Source organism: Artemia franciscana, chromosome 11 (genome assembly GCF_032884065.1).
Source record: "Artemia franciscana chromosome 11, ASM3288406v1, whole genome shotgun sequence".
Classification (NCBI taxonomy): domain Eukaryota; kingdom Metazoa; phylum Arthropoda; class Branchiopoda; order Anostraca; family Artemiidae; genus Artemia; species Artemia franciscana.
Window position 1 is genome coordinate 2,348,183 of NC_088873.1, and position 16,410 is coordinate 2,364,592.

The 16,410-nt window shown below is 35.4% G+C and overlaps 2 protein-coding genes across 2 annotated transcripts in view; one reads left to right on the plus strand and one right to left on the minus strand.

Annotated features, from left to right (window-relative positions):
• The window catches only part of LOC136032679 (protein phosphatase 1G-like), a 38,007-nt gene extending 37,476 nt beyond the window's left edge, over positions 1–531 (plus strand). Inside the window, exon 9 of the mRNA XM_065712974.1 lies at positions 34–531. Within this exon, the coding sequence (XP_065569046.1) occupies positions 34–435 (402 nt within the window). The 3' untranslated portion in view covers positions 436–531. The remainder of the gene's footprint in view (positions 1–33) is intronic.
• Positions 1–16,410, minus strand: part of LOC136032680 (carbohydrate sulfotransferase 11-like) — an 83,308-nt gene that overhangs the window by 3,135 nt on the left and 63,763 nt on the right. The gene's annotated exons all lie outside the window — the stretch shown is intronic.

Below are 16,410 nucleotides of genomic sequence, written 5' to 3' on the forward strand. Positions count from 1 at the left end.
GACAACATTGGTCTAAACTGAATATTTTTTTAGGAAGCAGTAGACTTCGTCAGAGAGAGAATACAAAAAGGTGAAGCCTCTATGTCTAAAATTTGTGAAAGTCTTTTTGATTCTTGTATTGCGCCAAATACCCATGGTGATGGAACCGGATGTGACAATATGACCGCCATTATAGTTCAACTCTTCAAAGATCCTCCTCCTCCCAGTGAAGAAAAAACAAGTCCTATTCCTGAGCAGTCGCAAGCATCACAAGAGGGTGAGGTAGTAGTACATTTGAAGGACATACTCCATGATAGTAGTACAAATGATACTAACTATACGGAAGAAAATTCAATGGATCAACATACAGATCCTGATGAAAATGCGAGTGATCGTAAAAGATCATCAAGTCCAGTAGGTGACGATGTTCAGAATAAGAAACAAAAAACTGAATGATTTTCTTTTCTATTTTACTTTAATTTCATTGATCAACCAAATTTTGCTATAATTATGTCTTCAAATGAGATTTTTAATACATTCTTGTCATTGTCATTGTCTTTTCCTTATTCTTTATGATTAATAGGTTATCGTTGGTCCCATTGTTATTTGATTTTATTGCTATTTCAATAAGGAACATCTTTCAGCAACCTTCGCCATATCGTAAGATGGACCTACAAAAATCAGCTCATGATAGGTGACAGCTTGTGTAAGGTAGCCTTGAGCTAAATAAAAATGTTAGGGATCGCCATGTACAGTTTTAGAAGAAAAATCGCTTCATATTATCCAATTTATGCAGCACAAAATCTACCTCCTGTCCGTGTAGCAAATATTAAGGATCTAAAGGACTATAAATATTAAGATTGCCGTCACAGTTTTTGAAGAAATATTTGTTCGAATTATCCAATCCCTGCAGCACTACATCTATTTCCTGTACTTACTGTGCAAGATCCACTTTTGAGTATAGCATAAGACAACTTATCAATATGACTTTGCCTGGGAACGCTGGGTGGATTTGATTTTTTTATATAGGTGGATTTGAGTTTCCTCTCTTTTTAGTTTCCAGTACTCTTTCTGAGCCGTCCTGGCTGAGTGGATTAATGCCCTGGTTTCAGGATCCTTTGACTGAGAGGGCGAAGGTTCGAATCCTAATGTACCCAATTATTTAGTTTGGGACATGGGTCAGTGGCGTGACTCTGTAAGCTCAGCCAGAGTCGACCCAGCTCTAAATGGGTACCTTGGGAAATCTGGCGAAGGTAAACAGGGAGGGTGTGCGAAAGCACAGGATGGTTGGCCCCCAACCCCTCATTGCACTTCCTGGCTGAAGGGCCAAGAAACGGAGATCAGCACTCCCGGTAGGGATTGTAAAGTCTAATGCCGTATTCTCTATCTTTTTTTTTACTCATTGGGTAAGTGATCAAAAAGGAAAATGCTCTGACTAGATAATTAAGTAGCTTAAGAAAATAAAATAATACAAGATTCAAGGTAGACTAAAGCCCAGGTATAATATTGTTCAATAAAGATCTGTAAACGGACGGAAGTGAAGTGGAAGGAATTATTCAAAATGAGGACACGGGTTGGGACATGGACTTGTCTTCCGAATTACTTTACGGTTTCAATTGACGTCAGTTTGTGGATAGAATAGTAGCATGGCTTTCTGTAGATATAGCCTACTCGTTTTGACATTAGACTTAGCTATTTGTACATTATTTAGCTTTGAATCAAGCTATATAAAAATGTACATGTTATCAAAGGATTCAGGGATTTCTCTTTTTAACTGTAGCTTTAGCTGTTTGTACATTATTGGGCTTTGAATAAACCTTCGAATGTACAAGCAAGGTGAATAAACATACTTTTTCTTACTTATCTCTTTTCTTTCTTTCTCTCTTCTTTCTTTTCGTGCTTTTCTCTCTTTCCATACTCTTCAAATACTGACAGTTTTAAGTGGGCGACATATTTCACATACAATCGAGCCAGTGTTTTACTGTTTTAAAAAGAAGAGTTAGTAGAAAGAGTCAAACTTTAGCGTAAAGAGTGGGGCGTCGATGAGGAAGCAGCCCTTTTCATATGCGAAGTAATTTCTGTTCGTTTTAAGTTTTGAATGTCGCTCCTTACTTTCAGTTAATATGTAAACAGTGGTCAAAGTCTGCAACTTGCAGCCCCTCCCCCGGGGATTGTAGTGGATTAAGTCATCCCCCAAAGACACAGTTATTAGGTTTTTGACTAGGCTGAACAGAATGGCTATCTCAAAATTTTGATCCAGTGACCTTGGGGGAAAATGTGCGTGAGAGGGGGCCCAGGTGCCCTCCAATGTTTTGGTCGCTTAAAAAGGTTACTAGAACTTTTAATTTCAGTTAGGATGGGCCCTCTCGCAATGTTCTAGGACCACTGGAACGATACAATCACCCCTGGAAAAAAGAAACAAAACAAAAACAAATAAACACGCATCCGTGATCTGTCTTCTGGAAAAAGGTACAAAATTCCACATTTTGTAAGTAGGAGCTAAAAACTTCTGCAGTAGGATTGTCTGATATGCTGAATCTGATGGTGTGATTTTCGTTAAGATTCTATGACTTTTAGAATCTTAAAAATTTTAGAAAAAATAATTTTTTACAGTTATGAAGTATAAAGGTGTCGAATATATTGGTTTTTGGTATCTAAAATTTAGATTAAAAATATTGAGTGAAGAATTTTCATTTGATTTTCTTAATTTTATTTCTAATATTTTACTTTGAACACACTACTTTGATAATGCATTACTTTTTATAAACAATCGAGTCTAAAGGCGTTGAACATTTTGGCGTTTGATAACAAAGTTCATAACTGTCGGTATTGTTAAAAAATATCTGTTCAACGCTTCGGCATTGCTCAACAGAACTGAACGCTTGGAGTTAATATCTTAGTCTTTGCAAGTAAAATCAAAATGTACCGGAAAGTTTGTATTGTACCAACAAAATTTCTATATGTACCCTACTGTACCAGTACATCTGAATTGTACCAAAACAGTACGATTGTACCGTGTTGGCAGTGCTGGTTTCGACATTCGTCTACCCATCCACGGTAACGTCTCGTGTTTAGTCCACTTATTATAATTTCACCTCCAGTCTGTCACATAAAAAGACCGCATAATCATGTGATTTCCGTTATGCCCAAGCCGCAACTGTCGCATTTGTCAATTAAAAAAGCTAAGTGTTGTGAATGATGTAGGTTTTTCTCGATTTTAACGTCACACTTGCAGTTCTTCACGGCATCCACCATCCTTATCAATAATACTACCTAGTAAGTGAATATATCCTTTTGGTCAGTTTTCTTGTTACACAACATTAACTCTTCATCTTAATTTATTCAAAACTTAAGTTTCAAACCCATATTTACAGCCTGAATTGTAAAAACCTCTATAAAATAATTCATTTTGCTAACAATTTCATTTAAGACACAAAACTTAATAGCTTAATCTATGCCTGGGAGAATTGTACCTTACTATTTCGTCATGCTCTCCCCTTTCAAAAACCACTCTGTTCTTCTTTTTCTTCAGCATCTCTGAGTTTAATTAGTATTATTACACTAAATAATTTGCTTCTTACAGAAACCAAGCTAATGTCTGTATAATTAGCACATTCACACTTGTCACAGGTCTTATACACGGGTTTGAATAAGCTTCTCCTAATATCGCTAGACACTTTACGTTTGAGTTATGACTTCTATGTTTTTGAAAATCCTATTTAGTCTTTAATAACTCCACACTAACTTCACAACCATCATATATATTTCATAACTCATTTATTATCAACACTTGTCTGTTATTTTTTATTCTTTTGTTTTTCAAATCTTCCTCGCGAAATGAACATTCTCTCACTTTCAAATTTATCACAAACAGTTTTGTAATACTTCCTGTAACATATTCTCCACGGTTCAACATATTCTCAAAATGTTCAACCCATATTTTTTAAACTTTTTCCTTACCACTAATTGTGACTCCTCTCCTGTCTTTAACTTGGATAGGTGCAGATTGAAGACTTCTTGTCAATTTGTCAACTTGCCAGTTCAACATTTTACTATTATACCGTCTGGCACATCTGCCAAATCTTTGGTGATTTCATCCATGGCCTTCACTTTACACCTCCTTAATGCATATTTTATTGCTTCTCAATTGTCCCTACATTCCTTTTATTCTCATATGAAATGCTACTCAAACAACTCTCGTACAAAACCCCTCCTTTTATTCTACCAAGCATAGAGCGTTTTTCACTAATATTACTAAATGTGTTTTTAACTTTTCCCTAAGACACCAACTGCTTCTTCACAAATTATTTTCTTAAAATTATTCCCATGTATCTTTCACGCTGTCAAATTTTAAACTTTCAAATTTTATACTCTCAAATTTAATATTCATCTCATCTCCTCCCCCTGGAGTCAACCAACCTCATAACATCTGAATAAGTTCCGCAGAAAAATCTAAGAAGTTATGCCTATTAATGTTCTTTTCGAATCTTTGACCATCCCTATAGTATTATGCCCCCCCCCCCGTGAAAAGACTATATAAAATTATGGTTTAGAACATAAGTGGCAGACCGGTTGGCCAGGAGGAGCTGAGTTGCAACGTTTTCTACACCACCCTCAACGCGGCAGGAGTCTTAAGTCAAGTAAGTTAAACCGTAGTAAAGCCTAATTTTTATGGTGTCCGCAAGTGGAGCAAGTGGAGCTAATGGAGCTATCTTTCCAAAATAATAACAACTAACGTCGTTATTGTTTTGCAGCCCCTCACCCTCTACTTATAGTTAGATACTGCCATAAGTAATTGAAAGAATTTGTAATTTTGATCACTAAAATTAAAACTAAAAAAAACTTTTTTTTTCAACTGAAAGTAAGGAGCAACATTAAAACGAATAGAAATTATTACGTATATGAGCGGGGTTGCTCTTTCTCAATACCTCGCTCTTTACGCTAAAGTTTTTTAGTACTTTTAAAAAAGTTTCTTATTGTTCTAATTAAACAAACATAGTGTTTCAGAAGTCGTTCTTAAAGAATTGGGACATCATTAAAACTTTAGCGTAAAGAGAGAAGTATTGATTAAGAGCAACCCTCTCATATACGTAATAATTTCTGTTCCCTTTAAGTTTTAGGGCTACTGCTTACTTTCCGCTGAAAAAACTTTTTTTTATTCAATTTCTGATCGTTTTGAATAATGCCAGGAAATCTGGCTACACCTCCACAGAAAAAACTTTCCTCTCCATGAATTTATTCTCTTGGCAATTCCATCCTGGTAAAAATTTGCCACAGACAATTATCCTTAACATTGCCACAGATAAAATTGGGTCGGCAAAGTGAAAACAAGATGTAAGACGAATTTCATAAGGGAATGCTGGCAAATTCCACCTGTGTAAAATTTCGTCTGAAAATTCTCTCCCTGAAAACTCCCCTCCCCCTAGAAAATCATCCTCGTGGAAAATTTTGCACCAGCAGAAAATTTGCCCCCTCCTCTCAAAAATGTATGCATGCCTCACGATAAAAATACTATACGCAGGCAATGGGTAAATTTTGTAACTTAAAGAACTTTCCCCAGGGGCTGTATGGGTCGTGATATCTCCAAAGGCATAGTTATTTGGTCTTTCAACTATGCTGAACGAAATGGCTATCTGAAAATTTTTAATCGGACGATTTTGAAAAAAAAGTGGCTTGGGAGTGATGCTACTTGCCCTTCAATTTTTTGGGTGACTTAAAAAGGGCACTAGAACTTTTAATTCCGTTCGAACGAGTCCTCTACCAATATTTTACTACCAGTGGGTTAATACGATCACACCTGGAAAAAAAATAAAGTAAACACATATCCGTGATCCTTCTTCTGGCAAAAAGTGCAAAATTCCACATTTTTGCAGATAGGAGCTTGAAACGTCTACAATGGGGTTCGCCGATGCACTGAATCCGATGGTGTGATTTTTATTAAGATTCTATGATCTTTAGGGGGGTTTTCCCTCTTTTTAAAAAAACAAGGAAAACTTTTAAGGTTCATAACCTTTAATGAGCAAGACAAAACTTAATGGAAGTATATATATATATATATATATATATATATATATATATATATATATATATATATATATATATATATATATATATATGAAATCAACATAAAATGCAATTCTTTTGATGCATCAATTGGTGCCCAAATTCTGTTTTCTTTAGTTTCAGTTAGTTACTAACAGTTCGTTACCAGCAACTGTTTGATTATGTAAAACAAGCTTTTTCAACTGAAAACAAGGAGCAGCATCAAAACCCAAAACAAACAGAAATTATTCAATATGAAGTGGTTGCCTCCTCCTCAATAGCTTGCTGTTCCAGCTAAATTTTATAGCACTTTAAAAGAAGCTTCCTATTCTTATTAAACGGCCATTGTGTTTCAGGAGTCCTTAATAAAAACTGAGACAAACAGCCAAACTTATTGTAAAGAGCAAGGCATTGAGGGGTGGGGGAAATCCTTTCATATACGGAATAATTTCTGTTCGTTTATGAATTTTAATGTTTCTTCTTACTCTCAGTTGACAAAACTTTTATTCATGTAATTTTTGATTGTTTTTCAATTAGTTTCGGTAAATCTGGCCCATTCTCAATAAAAAAGTCACTCCCCTCACGGGACAATCCTCCGTAGAGAGTTTCTCCCACGTAAAATACACACACACACCCTTAAAATCCCCTTCAGACCATTCTATTCTCGCTTACCCCCCCCTCCGTAAAATTTCTTGCGGGCGAATCAGCATGAAAAATTTTTCTTGGCATGCATTCGTTAAGAAAACTTAAATTTCTAATCGTAATTCCGATCATTTCTGAAATCCCCCTCCCTTCAATGGAATTTTTCCCCGGAAATCCAAACCCGAAGAAAATTCCCCTGACAATTACCCCGGAACATCTCCGCGTGTAAAATTCAGTTGGCAAAAAGAAAGTGAGACAAATAAAAAGAATTTTGTATAGAAATTCTGTCAAATCTCCCACCATAAAATTTGCCCAGGAAAGTTTACGTCATTCCTTACTTACAGTTCGTTACCATGAACTGTTTAATATTCAAGTATAGGAAGAAATAAAATTGATTTTTTTTTGTATTACCCATGGATATATCCTGGAATTAAAGGCGTGGCGTGGTATTAGAGTAATATTCTGATAGGAGTGATTTTTATGGCACTTGGTATTTACCAAGTGACATATAGTAATCGCAATTTCTGTCCTTCGGTCTGTCTGTCTGTCTGTCGGTCCCAGTTTCGCTAGTTCGGACACTTCCAGATAAGCTATGAGGATGAAAGCTGGAAGGCGTATTAGGGACCAGACTAGATTCAATTACAAATAATTGCTTCCCGATTTGACCGTCTGGGGGGGGGGGGGGCAAGCGAACTAGGTAGTTGAGAAGAATTTTATTTGCCAATAAAGCAAATGATTGTTGTTCTTAAGTGTGGCTTGCTGGTCGAGTGCATGATTCTCGCTTAGGGTGTGAGAGGTCTCGGGTTCGAATCCCGAACTGCCCAATTTTTACAAGAAGAAGATCAGAAGCTAGATACCTGCTCAATGTAGCGATCGCTGCAAGTTGACAGGCATATGGAGGACTGGAGCAAATTAAATTAGTATTAGTCGCTTCCCCGATTCGACCATCTTAGGGGGGGGGAGTAGAAGGACGGTTAATTCGGATTTTTTTTTAGAAAAATTGAGGTATTTTTAACTTAAGAATAGGTGGTCGGATCTTAATCAAATTTTGATATTTAGAAGAAACTTGTGTCTCAGAGCTCTTGTTTCAAATCCCGACCGGATCCAGTGACATCGGGGGGAGTTGGAGGGAGAAACCGAAAATCTTCGAAAACGCTTATAGTGGAGAGATCAGGATGAAAATTGGTGAGAAGTATAAGCACAAGTCCTAGATACATGATTGACATAACTGGAGGGATTTGGGGGAGGGGGATTTCCAGTGCGTTGGCGAGTTCGGTGCTTCTGGACGTGCTAGGACGATGAAAATTGGTAGGCGTGTCAAGGAAATGCATTGAATTGAATTGATTACCCGATTAGATCATCTGGGGGCTGGAGGGAGGGGAAATTGTGAAAATTGAGGTATATTCATCTCACGAATGGGTGATCGGATTTTAATGAAACTTGATATACAGAAAGATGTCATGTGTCAGATGCTCCATTTTCAATTTGGATTGGATCCGGGTATATTGGGGAGTGGAGGGGGAAATAGAAATCTTGGAAACCGGAAATTTTGGAAAATGCTTAGTGTGAAGAGATGGGGATGAAACTTGATGGGAAGAATAGACACAAGATCTAGACACGTGATTGACATAACCAAACCAGATCCGATCTCTTCGGGGGAGTTATTGGGATTTCTAGTGCTTTGGCGAGTTCAAGAATAAGCACAAGTTCTAGGTGCGTGATTGACATAACCGGACCTGATTCGATCTCTCCTCATAAGTGCCATATGAGCTTTTAGCTCTTGTTATATATTGAGAGAATGCTAAATGGGGAACAGATGTGTATCTTTTTATTTTTCATCTGACTGCAATGCTATATCAATATATTACCTACTGAAACTTAAAATTGGCTATATATCAAGCATTATTAACCCTTTATCAAAAGTGTGTGAATATTTCTGTATATAAATCATATTATCAAATTCCATGTGACAGTGCTGTGGAGAAAAGCATAGCTCTTGAAGCCTTGTTTTTTGTTGCTAGTAGTTGTTACATTCCTAGCACCCTCAAACAAGTAGTTAGTGTCCTACATCCACTATTTAAGTGATGTCACCTCACCTGTTTCAAACTTCAAAGTAATAAATTTTATGGTAAAACCAATTAAATGCTCTCCATCCGAAAAAAAACTGTATTCATCAGTGTTTTTATAAAGCATAAAACACAACCTAATTAAAATACCCGGACAATAACTAGCTCAAGCTTGGTATATTCAAAGTTTGACAATGTCATATCGTAAATTTAGTACATAAAGTTAGCAAATACCGTGTTCATATCGTTAGCACATTAAATAAAATGTTTTAAATAATTAATTGCTAAAGGTATCTTGCAATAAACTGAGGGTTTGTTTAATTATAAAAATAAAAATAAAATTTTACAGCAATATTGTGTTTAAATAAGCTGCTTAAGACTAGAATCATCAATGATAAATAGAAAATATATATTTACACACTTAACCTTAAGATGAAAATAAAAAACAAAAAAAAGAAGAATTGCGTTGCTTAGATCAGCTGGGAGTGATATATGAAGAGAGTAGAAAAGGAAGGAGGGAGCATACAAGGAGGAAGCTAAAGAATGAAATTAAAATAAAAAAAGTAGATTAAAGGAGCTCTTTACATTTAAGGTTTCACGCTAAATATAGTAACTTGACACAAGTGACACAGTTTCACATTGGATTTAGTCACTAGTCACTTGATATGAATAATTGGCCATAAAAACTTAGTCGCTGCGCAACATATCATAGCGGTGTAAGCCTATAGCCGCAAGGTAAACATGGATAATGGTAATACAATGGCAATATGTTACAAATATTTAGAATAAATTGAGAAGATATCTTTTTACAAAATCCTCTAGTGTTAGAAGAGACAAAACTGAGAATCAAAGCCCACGCGAATAAGAAACAATGAAGATATATACAGAATATACGAATACAGAATAGACATATTTCTTGCTTAAACTTCCAACCCATTAACATTTCAGGTGGACTTTAGTTTTAAAAAGGGGTTTTTCCGAGATTTTAAACAACATCTTTCTTCAAAACACTTGGAAAATGCTGCTTAATTTTTAACGGACCCTTATCTTTAAATACAGAGGGTGGGGGACACCCTTCAAAAATCTCATCACTTTTATCGTTTTCTTCATACCTTCTACAGCGTTCCTATAATGTGCTTCTTTTTTTCCCGGTAAATTTACTCCCCTTCCATGGGCCAAAAAATAAATGCTTATATGTGTGCCTTAGCCCGACTTTTTCAAGCTATATTTATTAATTGCTTAATTTTAGCGGTATCAACCCTGTCTCCAACCCTCACATTAGACTGAAGAACCTAACTAGTAGAAATGGGGGTTTTGGCCAAAAAAATTCAATTTTTGTGTTTTATTCTCTTCACCCCTCCTCCATCCACCCCCTAAGAGCAGAACCCTGCATTCATCTAGAATAACAAGCATAATAAAATGATGATAAGGAAAGCGGGTCTAATAAAAAAATGTAGTATGGATGACAGTAAAAATCAAATACCAACTCAAAATCTGTAAAAACCAAAAATCTACGCTAACAACAAGATTTTTAAAGCGCCTTTGACATATACTGAATCGTAAATGAAGAAAAACATAAAGGAGACTATGGCATGAAAAATAGTATGAGGAATGAACACAAACAAATATTAAAGCACGTAATTTACATGAGGAAATTCCTGGGACTAGAGGCTTATCGTAAATGTTGATGGAGCCGTGAATCATTGTAATAAGAAAAACATCATATATTTCCTTTTTGACTGATTAAATTTGGCCAATTAAAATCTAATTAAATTAGCTTTAGGTTAATTTAACATCTTAACATTCGAATTTAACATGCGAATTTAACTAGCAGTTGACCAATGTTGACTAATTAACTAATTCGAATTTATTTTAAGAACTATCAGTAAAATCTGCTGCTAGACAGGTATGAAATGGAAAAGGAGTAAAAAAATTCTTTAGTCGAATTCATTATTCATCTGCTTAAGATAGTCTAATATCAGTTTTTACACCACACCTAGAACTTTTACCAAAAAAAGAATACCCTCATGTCTAATACCACAATATCTTGACACCCCAAGACCCAAAAAACAATATCCTTATTATTTGTAAATTTTACCGACGGGAAAAACGGCAAGCGCTAATGCTTTACCAGCAGAGCCTGGTTAGCTGATTTTACAAGTGCGGTGTATTTATATAAATGGCTATCACTCAAAATATCCGCGATCACAATAACCACGACTCAAAATGCCCACAAAAAATGCTCACGACTCAAAATGCCCACGAGTCAAAATTGAATCAAAATGGAATAGTTGTGGGCATCAAGTCATGGCTAATTGTAGAAAAACCAAGACAGATAGTCCAATTGAGTGAGAAGAAAAACCTGGCATTAATTTCCCTCCCCCTTGATTGCCGATGTTACCATCTCCCACTTATAATACACCTCTCAAATCACTCCACAATGCTGAACTAGATTCAATCTGTTGGAGGGTCTCCCCGGCTCGGCACGCATGGTTCCTCACTCCCTCCACCTCCCGACATCAGCACCCGGTGTACACTCAATCCCGGCACCTTCCGTCACCCACCCGGCACCCACCTGGCACCTTCAACTTTTGTCAGTTTTTACTCTGTCTAGGATGAAATGGCACCCTCCCAGCGCCTTCCGGCACCGGCATCCGGTGTACACGGGTTTGGGGAGTGATCAACCCCTCGTCTCATCCCCAATTAAGGACTGAAACCTAAAATTTATTCAGTCGTGGGTATTTTGAGTCGTGGGCATTCTGAGCATGGGCAAAAAGATCGTAGTGATTTTGGGGACAACCGATATAAATACGTATTTATATATGTATGTACAAGGTCACCGGCTGAAAATTTTCCAAGGAGGGGGGCGAAACAACAAAATATCAGTGGTTGTTGGGTGACACTGAATATATTTCTGGAATTTTTTTTTTCGTAGGATTAAGTTTATTTTAAATACTTTTGGGAAAAAACTGTCAAATAAAAAGAGCAACTAAATTGTATACAAAATGAAACAAAATGCAATAGATTTTAAACGACAAGGATTCCTGGTAAAGAGATTAGTTTATTTCATCAATAATATATATAATTATTATGTATTTAATTATAAAAGAAAATCAAATTCAAAACAAAATACAATAGATTTTCAAATTCAAAACAAAATACAATAAATTTTAAACGACAAGGACTCCTGGTAAAGGGATCAGTTTATTTAATCAATAATATATTTAATTATTATGCATTTAATTTTAAAGGAAAATAAAATTCAAAACAAAATCACAAAAAGACTTATTGCTTCTGTACATTATAACAGATGTAGATTTGTCTTTATGCAATTTTCTACGCCTTAGAATAGTTGACAGAAGGAGTGGAGATGCTCAAAAATCATCCTGGCTGCATAAACACCACGTTTTGATTTTATAACGGCTATGTAAAATGTACCTCTTTCATAACAGGACACTTCTCCCCCTCAAACTTAAATCCTTTATATATTCAGACATTAAAAAAATAGAATAACGAAAGAAAAGCAAAATTTAAACTTACCATCTAGCTGTTAAATTAACCCTCTTTCTTTTTATTGTCCTATTCAACTAAATAAAATGAACAAGTTCAAAAAAATTTTAGTCACAAGAGAATCTTATCAAATAGTTTGCAATTAAAAAACTGGAAGTAAAAAGGGACTTGGACCAATATTCACCAAAACTAAAAATAGAATTCTCCTGACAATTGCTATACCGGCAGTATTAGCTTTTTATGTTGATTCTAAATATCCAAGATAATGAAGCTCATTCAAACGTAAATTTAAAGCTCTTTTTTAAGTGAATATACCTATTGTGTCAGGGGAATGTCTTGTTTTTCTTGTTATTTTAGGGTACTAAACTACGACTTTATCCCGAAGAGGACGTATTTGAAATCAATTTAAAACTCTGTTGAGGTAAATGATTTAAAAGTATTTAAAACTGATTTAAAACTATATTTTAGGTTTCCTAGTTGCAAAAGAAGTAATGCCAGGTTAGGTAGCGGTACTGGATTCAACCAAGTTGAATCGCTTTATTTGTAATGAAATTACCCTACGTTTGGTAATCTGTAATTGCGTATCAGCTGTAACAGGGGTGAGTCATTATTTAGGTGGGGTAGGGTGGATTACTAAAAAAGTGCATTTGAATAGACAAGCTACTTGCTCTTCATGAGGTTTCAGATAAATTCTGAAAGAGGCAGGGTGAGAGTAGGGATTAATTAAATTGTTTCTCTATATAGCTAAAATGTCATATATCCATATCTACCAGCACACAGGGGCAAGACAGGTCATCATCACCCCGCCAGGAAACTTCTTGGGGATGGCAAATGCTGCTAGGAACTAGGTAATTTTAAATGATGTTATTTTCTATTTATATCAAGAACTTTAATGAAATTAAAGAAATATATATATATAATGTATTTATTGATAAGAAATCCTATTGTTGAGGATGTGGTAGCTTCAGTTATGTAGAAGATCAAAAGTCTCATACAATTTCCATCCAAACAAACAGTAATACTCCTTTTCATCAAACCAAAGTTTTTTAATAGTAATATCAACAAGGACTATTTACTAAAGTTACTATTCACTGCTAATTTTTTAAGTATATTTATATTCTATTCAAAATCGATATTGCAAATTTAAACGTAGTACGGTACAAATCAATGCATAATCATTATTTACACGTTTTAAAAGTAGCTAACCAGGGATTTAAGGGACCGGTACCTCAAATTATATCTTGGTTAGGCCTGGGTATGATTTGGAAGACAATCAGAAATTAAATAAAAAATAGCTTTCCAAATGAAAGCAAGGAACAGATTTGAAAGCTTTTTGAACAGATTATTCTTTATATGAAGGGGGCTGTCTCCCTTTTAGCTGCTTACTCTCTGATGTAAAGTTTGGCTCTTTTCAAATGTTTAAAGAAAATTACCAGCAGGAAAGATAATATTTATCAAAGCACTAAGAAACGTTTGTTTAATGAGCAAGGTGTTGAAAAAGGGGCAGTCCCCCTATGCAGCAATTTATATTTGTTTTAAGTTTTAAAGTTGCTCCTTACTTTTGCTGAAAAAAACTTTTTCTATTTGTTTAATTACATTTCATGAAACTGTAAAGTTTAATGAATAAAATACTTTTGGTAACACAGAAAAAACGATCAATATTTCAATGATCTCTATTTGCATTTTGATGGGTAATCAAACAGTTCGTGGTAACGACCTGGAAGGAACGAAACGGCTCAATAGGAATTGAAACTTTAACATACGGAATTTTAATGTCAAAAGATATATCAAAATAATTGGCTTATTATGCTGATTTTAAATATATAAGCTACGAACATGATATAAAAGCTACGAGTCTGAGAAAATGTGTCTGATTCTCGAAAAAGGGGGAAACACCCCCTCCAAGCTATAGAATTCTAATGAAAATCACACCATCGGAATCAAAGTATTAAGGAACTAAAGTTTAGATGTTTTAAGCTCATATCTGCAAAAATGTAGAATTTTGTTGTTTTTCCTTTCAGAAGAAAGATCACAGATGTGTGTTTATTTGTTGTTTTTTTCAGGGGTGATCGTTTCGACCTAGTGAACCTAAAACATCGAGAGAGGGATCATTATAACGGAAATGAAAGTACTAGTATCCTTTTCAAGTGGCAAAAAATTGGAGGGCAACTAGGTTCCCTCCCACACCACTTTTTCCCCAAAACTGTCTCATCAAAATTTTGAGATAGCTTTTTTCTTCACTCTAATTGAAAGGACCAATAACTGTGTCTTTAGAGATAAAATAACCCCTACATCCCCTGAAGAAACTTTTAACCTATGAAGTTTGCCCATTGTCTTATCTGCACATGGTAGGTATGCATACATTTTTCGGGTAGGGAGGGGAGGACGAATTTTTCACTGGGAGGATTTTGTAAGGGAATAATTTTTCATGGATAGGGATTTTCCACGTGGTGAACTTTTCAGGGGGAGTTTTATGCTGGGTGAATTCACCAGAATTCACCCAGTATACAAAATTTTGTTGTCTTGCTTTCTCTTTACGAATTCAATTTTAGGCGTGGAGATGCTAAGGGTAATTGTCCAGTGTAAATTTTTACCAGGATTGAATTGCCCAGAGAATATTTCTGCAGGGGAGGGGGATTTTTTCGTGGACGTGGAGCCAGGTATCCTGGCGTTACTTGAAAAACAATCACAAATTTAAAGTAAAACAACTTGTAACTTTTTTTTTAAAGTGTCGAAAAACTGTAGCGTGAAGAGCGAAAAGTTTTAATGTTGCTTTTTACTTTCAGTTGAAAAAGCTTGTTTAGAAACATATAAAAATAAAAAGAGTAATTAATTATGAAAAATAATCAAAACGATAGCCTTCTTGCTAAAACTAAGATATTAACTCCCAGCAATCAGTTCTGTTGAGCAAAATTAAATAAAAAAAACAAGTTTTTTCAACTGAAAGTAAGGAGTGACATCAAAACTTAAAACGCACAGAAATGACTTCGTATATGAAAGAGGTTGCTTCCTCATCAACGCCCCGCTCTTTACGCTAAAGTTTGACTCTTTCTCTCAATTCTTCTTTCTAAAACAGTAAAAAACTTTAGCGTAAAGAGCGGGGCGTTGATGAGGAAGCAGCCTCTTTCATATACGAAGTCATTTCTGTGCGTTTTAAGTTTTGATGTCACTCCTTACTTTCAGTTGAAAAAACTTGTTTTTTTTATTTAATTTCTGAACGTTTTTGAATCAATGCATGTTTTGATTTTGGCTCTCCGCAGAGGAATAATCAAAACGAAATTTGCATATTTTTTTTTTTTGGTTCAATGGCTTTCTCATAATTTTGATCGAATGATTTTGAGAAAAAAAGAGCGGGGGACGAAGCCTAGTTGCCCCCCGATTTTTTGGTTAATTAAAAAGGCAACTAGAACTTTTATTTTTTACGAATCTTTTTATTGGTAAAAGATTTACGTAACTTATAAATTAGCTTACGTAAAGAACTTTTGTATTCTCATGTTTTTATTACATATATGAGGGGATTCGCCCCATCGTCAGTACCTCGCTCTTTACACTAAAGCTTAAACTTTATCCCAATTCATTAAGAATGACCCCCTGAATCACAAAAGCCGTAGAATGAGTAGTTGAAATGACCGAAAATACTTTAGCGTAAAGAGCGAGGTATTAGAAGGAGGTGAGCCCCTCATATGGGTGATAATTTCTGTTTGTTTTAAGTTTTATTGCTGTTCCTTACTTCCAGCTGAAAAAGCTTTTTCATTTTATTTTTTAATTGTTTTTTTTTTTAATAATGCTAGTAAATCCTGCTCTCCCTTAATGGAAATTTTCTTCTCCCATTACAAATTCTCGAAGGAGAGTTCCCCCAGCATATCCCCCTCTTCTCAACCCCTCCCCCAAACCAAAAAAATCCTCCTGAAAACGCCTGTATACTTCCCAATAACCATTACTATATGTAAGCACAGGTCAAAGTTTGTAACTTGTTGCCCCTCCCACGGGGACTGTGGGGGAGTAAGTCGTCCCCAAAGACATAGTTATAAGGTTTTTCGACTACGCTGAATAAAATGGCTATCTCAGAATTTTGATCCGTTGACTTTGAGAGAATAATTAGCGTGGGAGGGGGCCTAGGTGCCCTCCAATTTTTTTGGTCACTTAAAAAGGGCACTAGAACTTTTCATTT